Source organism: Meles meles, chromosome 18 (assembly GCF_922984935.1).
Source record: "Meles meles chromosome 18, mMelMel3.1 paternal haplotype, whole genome shotgun sequence".
Taxonomy (NCBI): Eukaryota; Metazoa; Chordata; class Mammalia; order Carnivora; family Mustelidae; genus Meles; species Meles meles.
In genome coordinates, this window is record NC_060083.1 from 23,006,573 (window position 1) to 23,028,262 (window position 21,690).

At 56.9% G+C, this 21,690-nt stretch overlaps 1 protein-coding gene across 9 annotated transcripts; it reads left to right on the forward strand.

Moving 5' to 3' along the window:
* Positions 1 to 3,002: 3,002 nt before the first annotated feature.
* Positions 3,003 to 21,678, forward strand: ANKRD13B (ankyrin repeat domain 13B). Of its 9 annotated transcripts, none has more exons than XM_045985761.1 (15): positions 3,003 to 3,581; positions 14,748 to 14,883; positions 15,013 to 15,137; positions 15,225 to 15,270; positions 15,861 to 16,004; positions 16,094 to 16,283; positions 16,360 to 16,426; positions 17,435 to 17,516; positions 18,288 to 18,352; positions 18,598 to 18,728; positions 18,852 to 19,009; positions 19,168 to 19,320; positions 19,451 to 19,614; positions 19,705 to 19,781; positions 20,229 to 21,678. In XM_045985761.1, the coding sequence occupies exons 1-15, from the start codon at positions 3,468 to 3,470 to the stop codon at positions 20,731 to 20,733; spliced, it is 2,157 nt and encodes a 718-aa protein (XP_045841717.1). In that variant the 5' UTR covers positions 3,003 to 3,467; the 3' UTR covers positions 20,734 to 21,678. The 9 variants fall into 9 exon arrangements, 7 of the variants coding, with proteins under 7 accessions (XP_045841717.1, XP_045841721.1, XP_045841718.1 ...); XM_045985765.1 differs by having other exon boundaries at positions 3,004 to 3,581; positions 20,269 to 20,635; XM_045985762.1 differs by lacking the exon at positions 3,003 to 3,581 and adding an exon at positions 5,042 to 5,111.
* The last annotated feature ends 12 nt before the right edge of the window (positions 21,679 to 21,690 follow it).

A 21,690-nucleotide genomic window follows, 5' to 3' on the forward strand; every position in this document is an offset into this window, starting at 1 on the left:
GTGGTCACGCCCTTGCTGATTACGCACAACGCCAACAATATGGACGCCCAGGTGTTCCCCTGCCTCCCAGCTAAAAATACATCTATATCTCATCCATGCTTCCATCCCGAGGGAAAAGAATCTGGGTAGTTTTTAAAGACCTCCCGAGGAGTGACCATTGTGCCTGTGTGCCGTAATAACCACTCTGCATTCGCCTTGTATGCCTCCACGGTGTTTCTGGGCCACCGCAGCTTTGTGTGTCCAAGGCGTGTGCACACAACATACAGGGATCTTTTCTTACGGTGGCCTTTCTTCCTAGACTTCACACGGAGACGGCGTAGGTGGGGGACAGGAAGCGGAGGCGCAGGCCGCACGTGGGTGCACCCCTGCACTGAGCATGCTCCCCCATACACGTGTGCCCCGCGTGCACCCAGCCCCCATCCCTGCAGCAGCAAAATGCCAGAGCACTTGGCTTGTGGGGAGAGGGCAGGGGTGGCCCAGACCAGGCCTGGGAGCCAGGCGACGGTGACTGAATGAGGCGAAGGTGCCCTGAGGGGCAGGGAGACCTCAGTAACAAGGGGGTGGGGTGTAGATGGGAGGGGAGTCCTTGGGCAGGGGTTTGGGAATTGGCCGGTTTTATCCCAGCGGTGCCGGAGCAGCAGTGACTTGTGGGTGGGCCGACTGCTTCCCTGGGGGAGACAAGTAATGCTCATGAGTCACACCACCCGAAATACAAGCAAAGCTGCCTCCATCGCCTTTAGCTGCAACCCAGATTGACAAGTTTGTTTGAAATCGCGATCCACGGGGTGTATTTATAATCGCACCTTTAAGAAAAATCTTTTTGCAGGCCTCCCCTCCCCCCACAGCCAGCCGCTCAGCTGGCGGGGCTTCTGCGAGCAAAGATACCTCGCGGTGGGGGTGGGGGGCGCCGGCGGCGGGGGCGGGGAGCACCACCTGCCGCACGGTGCTGCTGCCGCACCAAGGAGTCAGTCTGTGGGCTTTGGTGGCCTCAGGGCTGGGCGACGAAAAGGAGCGGCCACCGGCGCACAGCCCACGAGCGGTGGCCGCCCGTTCACCCCCGATCTCCCAGCTATGGAATTTCATTTATTAAATGTCGAAGCGGCCACTGGCAGCCCCATCGCTTGGCTGTCTTTGTTTCTCTGCTGTGTGGGCGCGTCTCGAGCACGTGGCAGCTGGAGCGCGCAGACCGGAGGAGAAGCGACCTGGGTTTGGTATAGGGCCGCCTGGCTGCTAACGGCCTAAGTCCCCCAGTCCAGGCGGAGCTACTCCTCTCCCAGAGCCCCAACACTTTCCAGGGGGAAGGATGATTCCCCCTGTTGCCCCCTCCCGCCCGCCAGCTCCACCTCCCGGCCGGCCCGGGGACTACCTGGGAGTGGCCCAGGCAAAGAGCCACACTCTCCAAACTTTATTCCGGAAGCCCCCAGCCCCGCCTCTGCGGAGCTTCTGGGCCTGGGATTGGGGATAAAAGGGCTGCAGGATTTCCCTTTGGAGACGTCGCCACCTCAGGAAGCAGGACAGTAAAAGAGAAATCTCAGACAAGGTTCCACAATTTAATGAGGAAATGTACAGGCATTCTACCGGCCACTCGTAGCCGTCCCTCTCCCCTTCAGCCCCCTCCCCAACTCCGGCTGCAGCCACAAGACTCTGCTGACCCCTCGTGGTAGAGGTGGGCAGCGGTCCCGGGTTGCCGGAGACGCCAGCTGGCTCCTCCCCGGCTGGAGAAAGGGGCGAGGCAGTCCACTCCTCCCTTATGCTTTCCCGCCTGGGCCTGGCACCGCAGGGTGTGGAGGAGGAAGAAGAGAAGACCACACAAAGAAACCTGAGAGAGGCGCAGAGAGTTTGCAAGCTTTTGCTAGCACCTCCCACGCAAACACTTCTTGGATTGTTCTAAGTAGGGCTGGTATGGAATCCCTAATTCCTGTCCTGTTCTAAGGTGGACAAGAAGGCACTGTGCCCGGTCCCGCCACCTGTCTCAGTCCGCCCGCTTGAGGGCGGGGTGCGCCGTTTCCCAGGGCGGTTACTATCCTTAGTTCACCCTAGTAGGTAGTGTTTAGAGTCTCATTTAGAGGTGAGTGGTCTGCGAAAGCAGAAAATTTAAGTAATTTGTTTACGGTCAGGTGGTTAGTAAGGAAGAATTCGAACTCTGGTGTAAGATCCCAATGCCTCCTCCCTCCTCCCTCCAGGGCCTGGGCCACGCCTCTTGGTCTTTCCAGCCCTTGCAATAGGCAGCCTCAGAGGTGAATTACACTTTTACCACGGCACCGGCTGGGCCCCTTCTGGAAGGACTCCTCTGCCCCGGGGTTATGCAGGAAGGAGCCAGTCTCTTGGAATCAGTCACTTCCTCTCCTGAGGGGACCACACTGAGTGTAGGTGGGAAGCTGCCACCTGCTGCTTTCTCTGCCCAGCCCCACTCTGGTCCTTGCAGAGGACAGCAAATGGGGGGAGAGGACTGCCCTTCCAGCCTTAGCGGTCATTCCCTTTCGAATGTCAAGTGTGGAAGATGGAATGTGGTTTTCTAAGAGGGCAGGGACGACTCCTACATAATATCTCAAGTGCCAGATCCCTGGTTGCTCCAAAGACCTTTGGTACTAATGTCCCGCACCTTTCTCAGGATTCCCCCCATCAGTAACTCTCCTTGGACTCTGGATCCCTCCTCATGTTCCACTGGGAACCCAATTTAATCCTGAAGGCCACACCTTCCCACGCCCTCTAAGCCTTGAGCAAGGCCTGCAGCCCCTTCCCTGCCTAGCAAAAGGCAAAACGCCCGTGGGTGGGGGTGCGCCCCGGCCCACCGGCGTCAGGACACTGTCTGAGTTCTCGCCGGGCCTGACTCCTTCCCCACCCGCTCACAGGACCAGGGGCGACAGTGCCGGACCCTCTCCGGCCACCGGCCACCCGCAGTTCTACGAGGCGGACTACATGCCCCATGATGCCACGGGGCCGAGCTACAGCAAGCTCTGCCCCGGGCGCCCGGGTTCCCCCTCCTCTCTCCCCCGCATCCCCGCAACTCTCGCCGGCCGCTCGGGCTGAGGGCCGGGCAATGCAGCTGCGGGGAGCCGGGGGCGGCGGGCGCGCGTCCCTGCGGCGGCGTCCCCGGGGTTCGCGCCCCGTGCGCCCCCGCGCCCGCTGCGGGCGCCTGCTCCCTTTGCCGAGCGGCGTCTTTGTGTGCGGGGGTGTGGGAGGTGAGGCGCGAGTCCGCGCCGCGCCGCCGAGCGCCCGCTCCCTCTCCGGGCGGGTGGGGGCCTCTCCGCGCCGCCCGCCACCGCCTCGCGAGGACGCCCGCGGCCCGCGCCGCCCGCACAGCGCCGGGCGCGCCGCCCCCGCCCGCCGGCGCCGCTCGCACATGCCCGAGCCGCAGCCCGGCGAGAAGGCAGCGCCGGCCCCCCGCCCCGCGGCCCCGGGCCCCGGCTCCGGCGCCGTCCCTCCTCCCCGGCCGGGCGCCGCGGCCCTGGCAGGAGGAGCGGGCGATGATCCCGGCCAACGCCTCCGCCAAGAAGGGGCCCGAGGGCAAGTACCCGCTGCACTACCTCGTGTGGCACAACCGCCACCGCGAGCTGGAGAAGGAGGTCCGCGCCGGCCAGGTACGAGCGCCGTCGGGGCGCCGCGGGGACCCCCACGGCCGGGCACGCTCGCCGGGTGTGGGGAGGGGGCGCGGCGCGGGCTGTCCCGCCTCCCCGGCGAGTTTGCAGCGCTTCTTTGTTCGTGGCCGCGGCTTTTGTGCTTGTTGACCGGGAGAGGGTGATGGGAGCGGTCCCCACCCGTTCCCCTCCAGCTCGGACGGACGGCCCGCACGTGTTCCGGGACCCTCTCAGGCTGGGGTCGGGGACGCCATGCCCCTCCTCAGCCGAGGCGGAGGGCTGCGGGGAGGGGCTGCCGGCTCCGGTCTGCGCTCCATGTGGTGCCAGAGTCCGCCTAGCAGCCAAGCGGCGACACCTCCCGCGTGAGTGTGCGGAGGTGGGCAAGGCCTGCGTCGGGCGGGGGTCACAGGTCAAGGAGCAGAGAATAGGCTGTGACATTCCCGGGCATCCCAGCCCCACCCAGTGCCCTCTACCCTCACGGGTGAGCACTGCATCTGTTTGCTTGGATTGGACAGAGCCCCTGGATCCCTCAGACCCCGGCAGCGGCTCTGGAATGGGGAGTGGAGAAAGAGAGACACCCCCCCCCCGCGCCCCACCACCTTCTAGAGGGAAGCCCTGAAGGGCCTTGTCCAGGTGCTGAAAGGAGCTCTCCTGCCCTCTGGTGCTGGGTCCTGGCTTCCAGACACCGAGGAAGCTAGGGACCACTGGGCACAGGAAGGATTTGAGGTTCTGCACACAGAGCGGGCTCCTTGGCCTCTGCCAGTCAGTGAGAACGGGTGGGTCAGCCACCTTCGGCTGGGCGGTGGCCTCCCAGAGGATGGAGTAAGGGATGGGGTCTCCTGGTCATTCCTCAGGACCAAGGCAGGCACAGTTCACAGGTAGTTCCCAACTCTGCCTTTGGTTCCCCAGGCCACACATGGGCATTTGGGGTGTGGGCAACTCACCCGCCAGGGTGGGAGAGTCGGAGCCAGAGCTGGACCCAGCCTGCCCTGGTTTGTCTCAGGCTGCAGGCGCGCAGACTTGGCCCAGATCTCAGACCCTGGGGGCATGGGAGTGGTTCAGTTCAGGAGTTGTCCCCTTGGGGAACATGCCTTTTGAGGGCCACTTCCCGTGTCACAGGAAGTTCAGCTGGAGGAGCTGTCTGCTTCCCAAAGGACAAGTGAGGTGGAGAGCAAGGTGAGGGTCAGAGAGTGTGTCTGAAGTCCACCCCTGAGCCCTCGGAGCAGCAAAGCCTCCACCTCTGCAGAGCAGTCCTAGGAAATGTTGGGGTGACCTGAGCCTCCGTGCCTGGTTGAGGTGTCTACTTTGCATTCTACCTCTGCTTAAGCAAGGGCACTCCAAGTTGCTCCTCAGACCATGCCTCTGTTTATCTATCATAAAGGAAGTGGTTTGCCACCATAGAGCCCTGACGAAGGAAGCGAGGACTGAGCGGCAAGTCCTGGGGGATGAAGAGAAACAAACCAGGCACATCGCCTGCTCTCAAGGAGACCTGGTTCTGGCGGTGTGAGCATGAACAGGGAAATACAGTACGAGGTGATGGACGCTAGGACACTCCAGTCTCCTCTGACTCTTTCCTGTTTTCTTCCCCCTGAGGGCAAAAGAAGACAGGCTTCTGACACAGGTTCCAGCTGGAAGGATTTAAATCTGATCCTAGAGGAACTTCTTGATGGGGTGATTGATGATTGGTCCAAGGATTGTTGGGCAGAAGGCGAGTGGCTGAATCTCCAGAAGGTTTCAGTCCCGCTCCCTTGTCTGAGGGGTGGCGGGTTCTTTTCTTGCTGAGACTGGAGAGAGGCGAAATGCCCTAGAAGAAAAGACTCTCACCTAGGCCTCTCTGACTGCCAGTACTCAAGTCAGCCATCTTGCTGGAGTGAAAGTGGGGTGGGAGCCCGGGAACGCGCTGCCTGTGGGGGTGCTTTGGGGCTGCTGAGTGGGTTCCTCTTTCTCCTCCAGCTGCCACAGAAACTAGGCACCAGGTTCAGCCCTATCTTCACCCTCTCTGGGTGGGGAGACAGGAATATAGGGCACTGGTTGAAGTTAACCCTTGTTCAGCCACAGAGGAGTCAGGGCAGTTCTCTCCCTTGTTCCGGGGGTGCCAAGAAGGGGAATGCCAGTCAGTCTGGGTGAGAGAGCCTCCTGGATGTGTCTCTGCTCTAGGACTGACCCAGAGTGACCCTTGCTCCCAGAAAGTGCACTATTCAGTCCTCAGGGCATGGGGGCCCCCAGGGAGACCCCAAGGGGTCCCACCCAGCCCTTTCCTGCCAGGGATGGACCTGGGGGCAGCCACATAACATCATAATGAAACCCCATAGACCCTAGGCATCCCAGCTAGGTCCCCGTAGCCCCCACTATTCCAGAACACATCCTGGCTTTCCTCAAGCACACAGCAGCTGGGTTTCCCTGGTCTTCACTTGGCATAGCTGCCTCTTCTGCGCTCCAAGAAAGCCCCACAGAGGCCCTCCCAGGGACAGGCTTGGCATCGCTGGCAGGCTGGGTGTGGGGGGGGTGGTGGCACGGCAGGCTTCAGAGCAGGTTCGGTGGCTTTGCTCTGCGTCCCCCAACCCCACAGCTCTTCTTCGGGCCTGGAAGCACGGAGTGGTGAGGAAGTGGGAGGTGCTCATCAGGGGTTTTGGTGAAGGCAAGGGTCCATGGCCACCCCCAGCCGGAACCCAGCAGGGTGATGGTTGCTGGGTGTCTTGCTTCCTGTCATACGCATGCCTGGCCAGGTTGCAAGGGGGCAGGGGGCTGAAGGCCAGTTTCCCCTTGGCAGATGAAGCCCTGAGGTTGGCTCAGCCGGCTGTGTTCTTGAGTCACAAGTCCCTGGTGTTCCCCGGGAGGTGGGAGGTGGAGGTTAGGCTGCAAAGCTCCCTGTGGGAGGGCCAAGGGGAGCAGGGTTCCTCTCCTGGCAACGGGCACTCTGGAGGGGGCCAGACTGTGTTCCCAAGGAAACATTTTTTTTCCTCCTGGGGCTGGCTCCATCATGGTCTTCCCCTCCCAACCCCACTCCCTGATCTCCTCAGTTCATCCTCCTGACCTAGAGGCTGGTGAGATGGATTGTGGGGGCCCAGATGCTGGGACAGAGGCTTCCCCACCTGAGGTACCTGGTGTTCCCAGAGCACCTGTGACCCCCTCTCCCCCTGAAGTAGGCAGTCCCTAGCTGACGAGTAGAAAAGCTCAAGAGGGGGACCCACAAAGCCCAGAGAGCCAGCATCAACATGTCCGGGAAGCAGGGGAGGGGCGGTGTGGGAGGAGAGTCTGCGGGTGCCCCCCTCAGCCACCCAGCTCAGGTCAAGGAAGCATCCCACCTCCCTGACCCTGCCCACCTACCTGGTGGGAAGGCTGGGAAGCAGTGACCACCCCAGCCTCTGGTGGTCCTCCTTGGGGCTTGGGGAGGCCGAGAAGCAGGGGAAGGAGACCAAGGCCGAGCATGCAGAAGGCTCTGTGCTCGGGGCCCCTTCACCTTTTCTTCCAGCAGTGCGTCCTTGTCAGAGTCCATCTAACCAGAGGCTTCTGCTAATGTGGAACCAGTTTGAAAAATACCCTGCCAGCAGCCCGTGGGCTCAGGGGGTATGCACTGGACGAGTCTGCTGGCCCCAGACCATGTAGGATGCGTCAGTAGACACCTGCAGGTCCGGAGGGCAGTGAGTATACAGGTGCTGGTACGCCTCGGCCAGCACAGGGACCCTGAGCGTAGAGGCAAAGGAGTAGGACTGGCTCTTCCTAGGACACCTCTTCATGTGTGTGCGTGTCTAGGTGGGGGCCTCAGTGGAAGCAGGGCGTCCCTCTGCCCAGGGAGCCCCAGCCCCTAAGCTAAGGAGAACCCCCCACCCCCGCTTTTGTCCAGTGGAGACTGGCTGGGGTGCAGAGTTTCCTTCTCCCAGTGGGGAGGGCGGGGTGTTAGGTTTCCTGGGAACCGTCTTCATTCCAGCAATGAAGTAGCTGCAGGCCTTTGCTAGGGAAAATAATGAATTCTCCCACCTAGGCCTGGGGCAAGGTGTCACTTCCACTGCAGGCCCTGCTGGGGGCAGGGTGGGGGAGCTTCTTGGGGTGGGGGGTCGGTTGGGTGGATGCGGGGCCCACATCGGCCCTGGCAAACAGCAGGGCCTTGGGGACCCTGGGCAGAGCCCCTGAGGAGTGGAGGGAGGGAGGGGCAGCCTGGCCCAGCTAGCAGTACCAGCCTCTCTCGGGGCCTTGAGGTGAGGCACCTGAGCAGGGAGGGTGGCAGGCGGCATCTGGGACTCTGGGGCTGGGCGGGGTGCCCTGCACGCTCCCTGGGGCCTTGTTAGCAGCAGCCGGGCAGCGGCGTCTGGGGCAGGGCTGGTGGGACTCCGAGATGGCTCGGCTGCAGCCTCATGGGAGGACTCCTCCTGACTTCCCCAGCTCAGGAGCTGTGGCTCCTCCACTCCCACCCCAGGACTCGGGGCCCACCTAGGTTGGATGCCCAGGGCCTCAGCCTATCCCATGATAGGGAAAGAGTAAATAGTGCTCTCCCTCTTGTGTGGGGAGCTGGTGTAGAGGAGAATGGGGGGGGCCTCGATCTCTAAGCCAGAGCTCACAGGGCCACGCGGGCCAGGCACACTACCTTCCCCCCCTGCCCGAGGTTCCTAATATATTTAAAAATGAAGAAATGCGGCCTCCTGGCTGGCTCCATGGATAGAGCTTGTGACTCTTCATCTTAGGGTCATGAGTTCCAGCCCACAGTGGGCGTGGAGCCTCCTTACAAAATTAAACAATGAAGAAATGCCAGCACAGGGTTATGAAAATTATATAAATTACTTAAATTATTTAAAATATTTTGTTTTTGACAATGGAGTTCATTCTCATGGCTTAAAACATATTTAGCTGTCATTAGAGGCTTGTCAGGAAAAAGCGGTAGTCCTCACTCCAGCCCTCCCCACCCTTCTCACTCCCTGGAGGCGACCGAGCACTTTGGACTCTAGACTGTTCTGTTATTTACCTCCGTAATTATAAACAATATACGTCTATGACTATTTATTTGTTTGTCAATTCTACATGTTACTGCTTTCCCCTCCCCAGGCCTCTTAAATATAGTCATTTATGCATTTGTCGAACAAATACCTACAAAGTACGAGTTACATGGCAGGCACTAGCTAGGGCCTGGGGATGTGGCATTGAACAAAACACACAGGGACCCTCCCTCCATGGGCCTTACAGTCTAGGTGAGGGAGACAATGAAAAAATGAACAAGCGATCTAATGTGGGAAGAAGACTAAAGCAGGATTCGTGGCGACAGAGAGACGCACAGCAAGTGTCATTTAAGACGGGTCGTAAGGGCAGACCTTCGGAGGAGGTGACATTTGAGCAGCCACCTGAATGGAGTGAGAGAGCGCGCTGTAGCCACCTAGGGTATCGACAGAGTGGAGTTCGGAGGAGAGACGGGAGCGCACAGGAGTTCAAAGACTTCAAGGCTGTTGGCTGTTGGATTCCGTTCCAAACAAGATGGAACACCTTGGGAAGGTTTTGAGCTAAAGAGTGTCGGGACCCGAGGACCATGGCACAGGATGATGGAGGCCACAATGAGTCGTGTGGAGAACAGACCTCAGAAGCCAAGAGAGGAGTGAAGAGACCAGTGAGGACGCCACCCGCTGAGAGAGAGGGTGGCCGTCACCAGGATGGTAGCCTCAAGGTGATGAAAACTGAGAAGAGTCTGGATCTGTTTTGAAGGTAGAGGCCATGAGGTCAGGTCTATGCTGATGGATTGAATACAAAAAGTGAGAGAAAAGGAGGAGAGAAAGACAGTTACAGAAGTTTTGTTTGTTTTTACCAAAAAAGGGAGTGAACGGAGGTAATGTTTCCTACGAGGGGAGGATTGGGGCAGGTGCAGCTGTCTGGGAATGGCTGGAGTGAAGGCGAGGGAAAGAGGAGAAGTCGCGGGAAGTCGGGATGTCCCATTTTGTCTCATGAATTCAGTTATCTTTTCAGATATTTCTGAGGATGTCAATTACTATTTTCCCTCCAGAAACTTTTCTTTTGTTTCCTGCATTGACAGTGTTTCCTCTGGGTTTTTAGCATCTATTTGCACGTTTTGGTATCTTTCATGTTGGTGGCTTTCCTCAAATGTCCAATCACCCTTGGCCGGTGGAGCCTATTTAAGAATGGGGGAGTGGAGGGATGCCCGGGTGGCACAGCACCTGACCTGGTTTCAGCTCAGGTCACAATCTCGGGGTTGTGAGATCGAGCCCCATGTCTGGCTCCACGCTCAGTGCAGAATCTGCTTGGGATTCTCTGCCCTTCTTCCTCTGCCCCTCTCACCTACACACTCTTTCTCAAATAAATAAATTAAAAAAAAAGAATGGTGATGTGGAGCTTATTGATGCGTGGGTGGTACTACTATGTAACGATTGGCTGGCAAGCCGGCCTGCTTATTGTAGGATCCCCAGATGTCTGTACCAGAGGTCTTCGGTGCCTCTAGTGTTTCCAAAGAAGAATTCTCCAATCTCCTGCTAGGGGTGGCACGGGCAGTGGTGTGGAGGGAGGAAAGGGACTGGGCTTTCACCGTTCACTACTTTTTAGCCCATGAACTCATCCTCAGCCCAGTGTCCCCAAATCCAGTGCATCTCAGGCTCTGTTTCTATGGAGAACGAATTCCCGGCATACTGTGGAAGGGAAGGGGGGGGCGCGTCTCCCAGCTTTACAAGACTGGGGAGATGGCCAGGGGTTCTGAATTTTAACCAGCTCCCCTGTATTTAGCTCCGGGCCTTACTCACACCTCTGCCACCTTCACTGCCTGCGTGTTCTGGACATTTTAAGGGTGATCTGGCCTGACACTCACTGGGGTTCCCCTATGTGAATGCTTGGCTTCTAGGACCCTCTGCTCCCCTAAGTCAGTTGCAAGGCCCCAGCCACTTTCTACATTCTAAAGATGTGTTAACCTTTCTCATCTGCTAATATCTCTTCTCTTTACTGTTGTGGGTTTTAAATATTTTATTGACATTCTTATACCTACTCACAAATTTTCCTTTCAGGGCACTCTTCATTCCTTTGTACAGATCTAAGTTTCCATCTGTTAACATTTTCCTTCCACTTAAATTACTTCCTTTAAATTTCTAGCATGTCTTCTGGTGATAAATTCTCTTAGCTTTTTCTGTTTGTCCAAAAAATCTTCATTTCCCCTTTATTTTTCAAGGATATTTTTCCACAGGATAAAGAATTCCAGGTCAACGTTTAACCCCCCAACATTTTAACATTTCTTCCTGTTGTTTTTTAGCTTGCATGCTTTCCCTTGAGAAGTATCCGTATTTCCTGTGTTCTTCATAGTGCGTCTCATTTCTCAAAAGGATTTTAAGATTTTCTTTTTTACCACTAGTTTCCAGCACTTGATTATGACGGGCCTTGGTGCAGTCTTCTGGGTGTTTGCTTTGCCTGCGATTCATTGAGTTTTTTCTTGGTTCTGTGAGTTTATCATTGTGTTAGTTTGTGCGAAAAATTACCACAGACTGAGTGGGTTAAAACAACAAAATTTTATTTTCTCATTGTTTTGGAGGGTGGAAGTCCAAACTCAAGGAGTCAGGAGGGCCCCACTCCTTCCAAAGGCCCCAGGGGAGAATCCTACCTCGCCTCTTTTAGCTTCCAGTGTTTCCAAGCTTTTCCGGGCTTGTGGCTGTGTACTTCATTCTCTGACTCCTCTCTACATGGAACTTGTCCTCCCTTCGTGGATCTCCCCAAGGACATCTCTTTGGGTATAGGACCCACCTGGATAGTCCAGGCTGATCTCCTCCTGAGATTCTTAACTTAATTTCAAATCAAAGACCCATGTTCCAGGGTGCCTGGTTGGCTCAGTTGGCTAAACGCCCGTCTCTTGGTTTCTGCTCAGGTCATGATCTCAGGGTTGTGAGACTGAGCCCTGCGTCAGGCTCCACACTTAGTGCAAAGTCTGCTTGCCCCTCTCCCTCTGCCCGTCCACCCTACCCCTCATGTACATGCACGTGCACTCTCTTTCTCAAATAAATAAAATCTTGGGGCACCTGGGTGGTTCAGTCGTTAAGTGGCTGCCTTCAGCTCAGGTCATGATCACAGGGTTCTGGGATCAAGCCCATCTGGGGCTCCTTGCTTGGCGGGAAGCCTGCTTCTCCCTCTCCCACTCCCCCTGCTTGTGTTCCCTCTCTCACTGTCTCTGTCAAATAAGTAAATAAATCTTAAATAAATAAATAAATAAATAAATAAATAAAATCTATAAAAAACCCAGAAACACCCATGTTCCAAAGAAGATCACAATCATAGGTTCTGGGGTTTAGGGTACAAATATTTTTGGGGTACACCACCATTCAACCCCCTACAGTAATTAAAAAAAAAATTGGAGGGGCGCCTGGGTGGCTCAGCAGGTTAAAGCCTCTGCCTTCGGCTCAGGTCATGGTCTCAGGGTCCTGGGATTGAACCTCACATTGGGCTCTCTGCTCAACAGGGAGCCTGCTTCCCCCCTACTGCCTCTCTGCCTACTTGTGATCTCTGTCTGTCAAATAAATAAATAAAATCTTTTAAAAAACACTGGAAAAATGTTTCATGTTATCTCTTTAAATTTCAATTTCTCTTGAAATTTATCTCTTTAAAAATAAATTTAAATTTTTTTAAGATCTTATTTATTTGTTCAAGAGACAGCACGAGCAAGGGAGAGAGAGAGAGAGAGAGAGAGAGACCGGGAGCATGAGCTGGGGGGAGGGGCAGAGGGCGAAGCAGACTCCCTGCTGAGGGGAGAACCTGATGTGGGCCTCAATCCCAGGACCCTGGATCATGACCTGAGCTGAAGGCAGACACTTAACCCACTGAGCCACCCAGGTGCCCCTAAATTTAAATTTTAAAGAGATAATGTTATCTATTTAAATTTCCTATTTCTCCTACTTCCTTATCCTATTCTTTTGGGGCTCCAATTACACATATGTTAGGATGCCTTATAGTGTCTCACAGGTGGTTGAGGCTCTTTGAATGTTCTTCAGTACTTTTTGCCTCCTCTGTGCTCTATTTCTGTTCTGTGTGCTATAGTTCTGTTGTTATATCTTCAAGGTCACTGATTTTTTTTCTATTCTGCAGTGTCTAATCTATTGTTAGTTCCATGCAATGAATTTTTCTTTTTCTTTTTTTTTTTTAACATTTTATTTATTTGACAGAGATCACAAGTAGGCAGAGAGGCAGGCAGAGAGAGAGGAGGAAGCAGGCTCCCTGCGGAGCAGAGAGCCCGATGCGGGGCTTGATCCCAGGACCCTGCGATCATGACCTGAGCTGAAGGCAGAGGCTTTACCCCACTGAGCCACTCAGGCACCCCATGCAATGGATTTTTCATTTCAGATATTATACTAATCTCTAATTCTTTCCCCATGAACACTGTGTTCATGTGTTTCTGTAAACTCACAAGCACATTGAGACATTTTTCATCGTTATCATTTTTTTTTTTAAAGATTTATTTATTTGAGAGAGTGAGAGTGCGTGTGCAGGTGGGAAGGACAGGAGAGGGAGAGAGAGTCTCAAGCAGACTCCATGCGGAGCAGCAAGCCTGACTGGGGGGTTTGATCTCACAACTCTGAGATCGTGACCTGAGCCAAAACCAAAAGTCTGACATTTAACTGACTGGGTCACCAAGGTGCCCCATCTTTATCATTTCTGAGTATCTCGTGATTATGGGTCGTATTTTCCTACTTCTTTGCACATCTAGTAATTTTTCCCTCGTAGTTTGTAACTGGGCATTAGATGTTGCAGACATTGTCATGTTAAGCATGTGGATTTTATTTTTTTCCTTTAAAGAGTGTTGGGCTTTGTTCTGACCAGCTAAGCTAGGTTACTTGTAAATCAGTTTGATCCTTGTGAGATTACTTTCAATCTTTATTAGATCGGATTCAGATAAGCCTCTTCTCTCAGGATGGTTTAGCCCTCCTACTAAGGCATCCCTATTCTTGGGTCTCTGTGCAAGGCCCTGGGCTAACAGCAAAGACTCTCCACTCTAGCAGGCTGGCGCTTGAATGTCTCCCTGCTCTGAGACATGAGAACTGCTCAGAATTTACCATCCTACTGCTCCTTTTCTGTCCAGCATTGCTGAGTTTCACTCTCCGCAGGGGAGTTTAGTATTCAGCAAAGACTCAGAGGAGCCCCGTGCAGATTTCTGGAGCTTGTTGTTTGCACAGCTCACTCCTTCCTAGAATTCTGTCCTGCAACTTCTGGCTATCTCAGCCTCTCTGAACCCCTCTCTCTGTCTCCTCAACTCCTCAGCAAGACTACCATGCTCTGCTAGAGATGCCCCTGCCTGAACTGCTATCTAGAATGTTCCTCCAGCTAGAAATCATAGGGCCTGCCTTGTTTGTTTCCGTAACTCCAGGGATCACAGTCCTGGACTACTTGGGGCCTACTGTCTGAAAACAATTATTTCATGTATTTTGAAGCAGTAGTTTTCTCTGTTTATGGAAGGATGATTTCAGCTTATCTCATCATGGTTGCAGTAGAAACCTTTTGACTGGCATTTTAATCAAGTTTGGGGAAGGAGAGGAGGAGTTACGTGATGTCAGTTGACTGTATTTAGCAAGAGATCTCAGACTTCTAAAAGATATTTAAATACTTACGTTTCACAGACATGTGTTCATCACCCGACAAAAATCTCATACAGTTAATCATGCTATTCACAAAGCAGTAATAGGATTTGTAAGAAAATAAAAAAGTTAATACATAGCGTTCCATAGGCAAGGGCCATGGGTTTGAAGTGGTACCATGAACATACTCTTTCATTCTTATTGATCTATTACAGTAGCTGTTAAACCTCACTCCGTGATACATCAGAGATCTAAATTGACAGCCCACCCTGAAGCTGTGGTCTTGGCCCTGTAGGCTGGGTCCTGCCTCAAGTGCCCTCCTTGGCCAGCAGCCTGTGTAGGCGACCCTTGAACCCAAGGCTTACTCTTCCCAGGCAGCCCACTTCAGAGCCTTGGAAGAGTGAACCCAGTCAGGGGACCTCGTTGGATGGGAAAGGGGGAAGGTCCTCCCTTTCTCAGAGCTGCTTCCTGCCCCTCTTTTCACCCGCCTGATCCCGCGCGCCTTGTGTCTGTCTCTTCCATTGCCTGGTGAGGTGGGCAAGGCTGGGCAGCCGGGTGGCTAGTGCCTGCCTGGAGGCTGCTGGGCTCGGATGGGCTACTTCTGAAGTGACCGGGGATCCATCTTTGCCTCCTTCTCCAGGTGGACATCGAGCAACTGGATCCCCGCGGGCGGACTCCCCTGCACCTGGCCACCACACTGGGACACCTTGAGTGTGCCCGTGTGCTGCTCGCGCACGGCGCAGATGTGGGCAGGGAGAACCGCAGCGGCTGGACAGGTGGGCGCCCCTGCTTACCCCAGCCCCATGGCCAGGGTCTCCCAGCTTCAGGTCCTCCTCCTTGGTGAGCCAAGGCAGGGGCCCCCCAGGCAGGGTTCTGCCCCATGACTTTGCGTCTTTGTCCCCCAGTGCTTCAGGAGGCTGTGAGCACCCGGGACCTGGAGCTGGTGCAGCTGGTGCTGCGGTACCGGGACTACCAGCGCGTGGTGAAGCGCTTGGCGGGCATCCCCGTGCTCCTGGAGAAGCTGCGCAAGGTGAGGGCTCGCTGCTTGGCCTCCCTGCCACAACCCTCAAGCCCTGTCTCTGGCACAGGCTGAGGCGCTGTCCTTCTCATTCTCCAGGCCCAGGACTTCTACGTGGAGATGAAATGGGAGTTCACTAGCTGGGGTAAGGGGGCCGAGGGGGCCTCTCCTGGCATTTGCCTGCCTCAGGACTTTTGCACCTGCTGCTCCCCCCAGGCGGGGAGCTCTCTTGTGATTGCTCTTCTCATTGTCGAGTTCCCAGCTCAGTGCCACCTCCCTAGCTAGGCCTTCCATGCTGCCTCAGACACTGTTGGGATTCCATTATTATCACGTCCTTTACTTTGTAATGATTTGCTCATCTGTTTGTTACTTGTCACTCCTTGCTCGAAGGTAAGCTCCCAGAGGGCAGGGGTCCTGTCTTCTTCAATGTTGTATCCTCAGTGATGAGAATAGTGCCTGGTACACAGTAGGTGGTTAATAAATATTTGTTGGAGGATGGGATGCAAGATGGAGTGAGTGAATTAGTGAATGGTGGCTCCTAGGGACTTGCTGGTGGCTGGGACTTGCCTGTCTCTGGCTGTAGGTTGCTCACGTCGGAGTGACTGGTCTACATTCATGTGGGGGGGCGCTGGGGAGTTCTCGTCTCCTTTCCTGGCCACACTGCTGACCCTGACCCCTGTGCCCCGAGGTGGCCCAGTCAAATTGAAGCCACCTCTGACCTTCCCTTCCACCTAGTGCCCTTAGTGTCCAAGATCTGCCCCAGCGACACATACAAAGTGTGGAAGAGTGGGCAGAACCTACGAGTCGATACCACGCTCTTGGGCTTTGACCACATGACGTGGCAGCGAGGGAACCGCAGCTTCGTCTTCAGGGGCCAAGGTCAGGCAGGCAGGAGGTGTGGTAATGTGGGGAGTCTGGGGACACCCCCCTGCCCGCTCCAACACCCCGTGCTGTTCTGTGGCTGGCAGACACGAGCGCCGTGGTCATGGAGATTGACCATGACCGCCGGGTGGTGTACACGGAGACCCTGGCCCTGGCCGGGCAGGACCGTGAGCTGCTGCTGGCTGCCGCCCAGCCCACCGAGGAACAGGTGCTCAGCCGGCTCACAGCCCCTGTCGTCACCACACAGCTTGACACCAAGAACATCTCCTTCGAGAGGTGAGTGGGCACAGCCTTTGGACCCTTGAGCCAGCCTGCTCGGGGGGCCCTCACCTGGACGGCTCTGTTTCCCCAGGAACAAGACTGGCATCCTGGGCTGGCGCAGCGAGAAGACGGAGATGGTGAACGGGTATGAAGCCAAGGTGAGGCCGCCGCTCCCTGATCCCGGAGCCCCCCTAACACTGGCCTACAGCAAACTGGGCGCGTTGTCCTGACTACCCTTTCTCAGCTTTGGAGGTGCAGAGGCAATGCTGTGTGGAGGAAAGGGCACTAGACTAAGAGGCCGGAGTTTACTGAGGACTTACTATATCACATTCAAGGCACTGTCCCCATGTTTATTTGTATGTATGTACGTATGAACACATGCGCGTGCACGTGTGCGAGCTTACACACCCACACATACACGCATACACCCTTGCTTAATGTCAACAGCCCTTTTGGGAAGGTGCTATTATTATTCCCGTTTTACAGATGTTTACTGAACCTTTCCCACAGTGTCCCAGTCCCTCTTGGCCACGACTGTGGAGTAGGGTACTGGCCCACTGTCTGACAAGGAAATAGGCTTGGAGTCGTCACAGGACCTATAAAGGGTTGCACAGCTCTATCTGTGGCAGAGCTGAGGTTCAGACCTTGGCTGCCTGACCCCCAAAGCCAGGCCTTTACTCCTGAGGAGACTGTGTTGGTCCCTCTGGGGCCCCTGTCAACCCCATGGGGTCATGGTTTCTTCCTGGAAGGATTCCCTGGCCTGCTAGGCTGGGCTAAGGCCTCTGCTTTTGATCCCCACAGCCCCATGCTTCCTCCACAAGAGGGGGTCTCACACTACGTTATAACTGTCCCTTTTCTTGTCTTTTCAACTAGTGCATGAACCCCAAAAGGGTGGGGATTGTCTGTAATCATGTTCATTCACCCCTGTTCCCCTGATGCATGTCTCAGAGCCTGGCACATAAAGGCTCCTCACAAAATGTTTGTTGAATGAATAAGAGAATGGATGAATGACTTCATATATTTACTTGTCCAAAGGCTGGGAGACTGGAGCAAACAGCCGGCCCCCAGTGGGCCCTCCTTCCCTTGCAGGAAGTGTTCATAATGCCCTAGGGGCAGGGGCTAGGGTACTGGAATTGTCTTTGAGCCCTTTCCTCATCTGTCTCTAGGTGTATGGGGCATCCAACGTGGAGCTCATCACCCGGACGCGGACGGAGCATCTTTCAGAACAGCACAAGGGCAAGGTCAAAGGTAATGAAGAAGAGGTGGAGGGGGGGAGGTGTGAGAGAGCCACACCACTCGAGTCCCTCCATCAGTATTCCCTGTGACATCCCAGCCAAGGCCAGGATCGCTTATTCACACAGACACGGTTCAGTTTCAAGTGCCAAGTGCTAATAATTGAGAGTGACTGCCTAGAGCGCAGCTAGAAGATTCTGGGCAGCATCTGAGCTCTCTGGGAGGGAACGTGACAACTGGTAACTGCTGTCTCTGCATTGGGTTTGGGGTGGAAGTGTCACGTGTGCTCTTCATGGGCCGTCCCCACGTCACAGTACATACCCTAGGCAGTAAGCCCGGGGGCCTGCCACTGCTCCTCTGTGCCTCCTGATACCACACGTGACTCTTGGGCATCAGCAAGTCTACCTAGAGTAGAAGGACGGTTCCTACCTCACAGGGGAACCGGATGAGGTCATTAAGACGGAAGTGCCCGAGGGAAAACACACACAGACACGCGCATATCCCAGCACTGCTCACCAGAGGCAGGTGTTTCTTGTCCAATGTCACCAACCTGAACCCTTTTGGAAGTTTCTCCCGAGGCCCAGGCCTATTTTTATTCCCGCTGTGCCATAGTGGTCCTGGTCCCTGTCCCCTGGAGTCCTCAGTCACCTTCAGATGCAGGTGCCCGAGCGTTCGGTGTGGCTGAGTAGTCCTCCCCACCCACCAGGAACCAGCCTACTCCTCAGGTCTCGGGGGCTGGCACTGCGGAGGATCGCAGTGTCCTCTGAGATGCCACATTTCTTGTAGGCTGTAAGACACCTCTGCAGTCCTTCCTGGGAATTGCTGAGCAGCATGGGGGCCCCCAAAATGGGGTGAGTGCATGCAAAATGGGGTGCCTTTGTATGGAAGGGTGTGGCTGTGGCTCAGGAGGCAGCCTGGGAGGTGTCCTGCCAAGCATGGCCTGTGAGGGTCCACGTTCTACCCTGCTCAGAGTCATGTGAGCTGCACGGTGGGCCGGTTTGGGGGAGGGGTACGGCTCTGGGGCTCAGGATCTCAAATGGTTGGCCTGGCATCAGAGACTGAGAAGGGCTCACGGGCTCCTCCTCATGTGGTACAGACCCTGATCACTCAGACTCTGAGCCAAGCCAACCCCACTGCCATCACTGCAGAAGAGTACTTCAACCCCAACTTTGAGCTTGGCAACCGGGACATGGGCCGCCCCATGGAACTCACCACCAAGACCCAGAAGTGAGGCCCCCTGATGGTGCTGGGGAGGGGTGGGCCGGGCAGGGCTGGGTGGGGGTCTCCAGAAGGTACTGGGAGGCCATGGCTTCTACTACGCCCCTCACCCCTTGGGATCTGGGGGGGCAGGTTCAAGGCCAAGCTGTGGCTGTGTGAGGAGCATCCCCTGTCCCTGTGTGAGCAGGTGGCCCCCATCATTGACCTCATGGCTGTCAGCAATGCGCTTTTCGCCAAGCTCCGGGATTTCATTACCCTCCGCCTGCCGCCTGGTTTCCCAGTCAAGATCGGTGAGACCCCACCCCCATTTCCTCTCAGCCGCTAGTGTGTGTGTGGGGGGGGGGAGATGGGGGGTGTGCGGTGGGTAGGGCTTAGATAAGATAAAGTTTGGGGGTGCCTAAGGTGTGAGAAGCCAGGTAGTGGCACCCGACTGTTTGTCTATCCTCAGAAATCCCAATCTTCCACATCCTCAACGCTCGCATCACCTTCGGGAACCTTAATGGCTGTGATGAGCCCGTGCCGTCTGTGCGAGGCAGCCCCAGCAGTGAGACCCCTTCCCCAGGCAGCGACTCGTCCAGCGTCAGCAGCTCCAGTTCCACCAGTGAGACCCTCCCCATCTGCGTGTCTGCCCTCACGTCCCTCCCCACCGAGCTCTGGCCGGCTCCCTTTCCGGGCGGTAGGCCGGAGGGGGTGCTCCGGCTGCGCTCTGACCCCCAGCCTGGCGCCCTCAGCCTCGTGCCGCGGCTGCGAGATCTCCCCCGCGTTGTTCGAGGCCCCACGCGGCTACAGTGTGCTCGGCGGCCAGCGGGAGGCGGCGACCCGCGACGACGACGATGACCTGCTGCAGTTCGCCATCCAGCAGAGCCTGCTAGAGGCGGGCAGTGAGTATGACCAGGTGCGTCCCCGCCGCGCAGCGCCGCGCCGCCCCACCAGACTGCGGACCGCGGTGCCAACCTAGCCAACGGGTCCCCGTCGCTCCCTCCAGGTCACTATCTGGGAGGCGCTAACCAACAGTAAGCCGGGCACTCACCCCATGTCCTACGAGGCTCGCCGACAGGACAGGTCAGTGCCCTCTAGTCCTGACCCAGCATTCCTCCCCCGAAATAACACGGGCATGGAGTCCCTCAGGACCCTGTTGCAGTGGGCGAGAACACCAATGGCTGGGCAGCCCCTCGGGGCCCCAAGAAACCGTGGTTCCCTCTGTAAGGCCCCTACTGGTTTGCAGAAGGCTTCTACCCCCACCCTTTCCTCACTGTGAGCAGCACTCCCAAAGCGGCTTCAAGGCCCCCAGCCCCCTACCTGGCAGGATGTTAGAGCTGGCATTCTAGAAGCTGCCCACATGCGCTGGTCCGCTGTCCACCGGGAGAATGGGCTTGGAGGAGCTGAGCTCTGTCACAGCCGGGCGGGAGCCAGGGAGGTGATGCAGGACTCATCGCCGCCACAGGATGGGGACGAGGCCTCCTCTGTTCTGGGGCCGCCACGCTGTCTCCCGGCCCCGCTTACGGGCAGGTACGCCCCGGGACCCTCGACGTATCTTACCCGCCCCCAGGAGCGCCCCGCCTACGCCGCAGCGCCAGCCCGCGCCCCCCGCCTCGGTGCCCAGCCCCCGGCCCAGCCCGCGCCCGGGCCCGGGGGGCCACGTGTTCCGGAGCTACGACGAGCAGCTGCGGCTGGCCATGGAGCTGTCTGCGCAGGAGCAGGAGGAGCGGCGGCGGCGCGCGCGCCAGGAGGAGGAGGAGCTGGAGCGTATCCTACGGCTCTCGCTGACCGAGCAGTAGCGCCCTCTGCAGGGCCCATCGGCGCCGCCCCGCGTGACCCGCCCGGGAGCCGGACTCGCCCGGGCCCCCGTGCCCGCCCGGCTGCGGCCGCAGACTGGAGCCGAGGCCTGCGGGCCGGAGAGGTGCCCCTGGCACAGGACCGGGGGGGGCCTCGGCGCGTCCGCGGGTTGCCTGTCGCGGCCAGGGCTCGGGAGGCAGCTCGCACGCCCCAGTCCCCCTGCTTTGCTGTATCCTGATGCCCACCTCTCTATCTTGGGCTCAGACTTGTCCGAGGGGGCCAGGCCGTCCTGAAGGGGAGCCGGGTCCTCAAAGGAGCAGTGTCCCCCAACCCTCGCTCCTTCTGGCCGGTCCTCCTTTTCTGCTCACAGAACCCACTGTAGGACACTGTCCGTGAAGCCTTTGCATCTCCGCTCTTCACCCCAGGGGGGCAGCTGAGCTCCCCACGTGCTGTGTTGCTGCTTTGTCCCAGACACAAACCAGCACGTCAAGGGCCCAGCTCCTCCTTCACCCCGGCATTTCAGCGTCAAGTGCACTTAGCGGGGTGCCCGGCTTCCCCAGCCCCCCCACCCCACCCCTCCCGGGTCTCAGGGTGGTCCCAGTTTCTCCTCGGGCGGCCAGAGGTTGGTGTCCCCATCCCCAAGGCACGCGTTTGTGATCAGGGAGGGTGCCCAAGATGGTCCCCCGGGCCTGGGCAAGGCCTGGTTCTTTCATGATGTCTTGGCAAATGGGGGACAATATTTGCGCTGGGGGCGAGCACTAGACCCTGTCCCCTGGCCCTGCTTATGGGCAGGTGCACCCTGGAGCCCTCTCACCGGCTCAGGGCCCTGGCACCACCACCCACCCCTTCCCATCAGCTGCTGCTAGCCCTCTGTGGTCGTGTGTCCCACCTGCCCCCAGCCAGGGGCTGACTCTCAAACCCTTCATCCAATGGTGCTAACCCCCGGCTCTCCCCTGCCCCACCCCACCCACCCAGAGAAGCACAGACCCCGCTAGGGGCAGGGGCCCACCGCACACCCTTGTCCGCCTTCTCTCAGGCTGGCCTTCCTGGCTCAGCCAGTGAGGCTCAGGAGGGACACAAAAGGGATGGAAGAAAAGAACAAAGAGAAACTGTTCCTCTCACCTCCTTCCCTGATGTCAGGGGCACCAGACTGACTCTGAGGCACAAATAAAAGAGGCTTCAAACCCGAGGCTTT

Excerpts from the sequence above, each read along its gene's own strand:
- ANKRD13B (XM_045985760.1), top strand. The coding sequence starts at position 9,091 with ATGGCACAGGATGATGGAGGCCACAATGAGTCGTGTGGAGAACAGACC. Across the intron at positions 9,226-14,747 it reads ACCAGGATGGTAGCCTCAAG|GTGGACATCGAGCAACTGGA; the intron begins GTGATGAAAACT and ends CTCCTTCTCCAG. Across the intron at positions 19,321-19,450 it reads CAGCAGCTCCAGTTCCACCA|CCTCGTGCCGCGGCTGCGAG; the intron begins GTGAGACCCTCC and ends TGGCGCCCTCAG.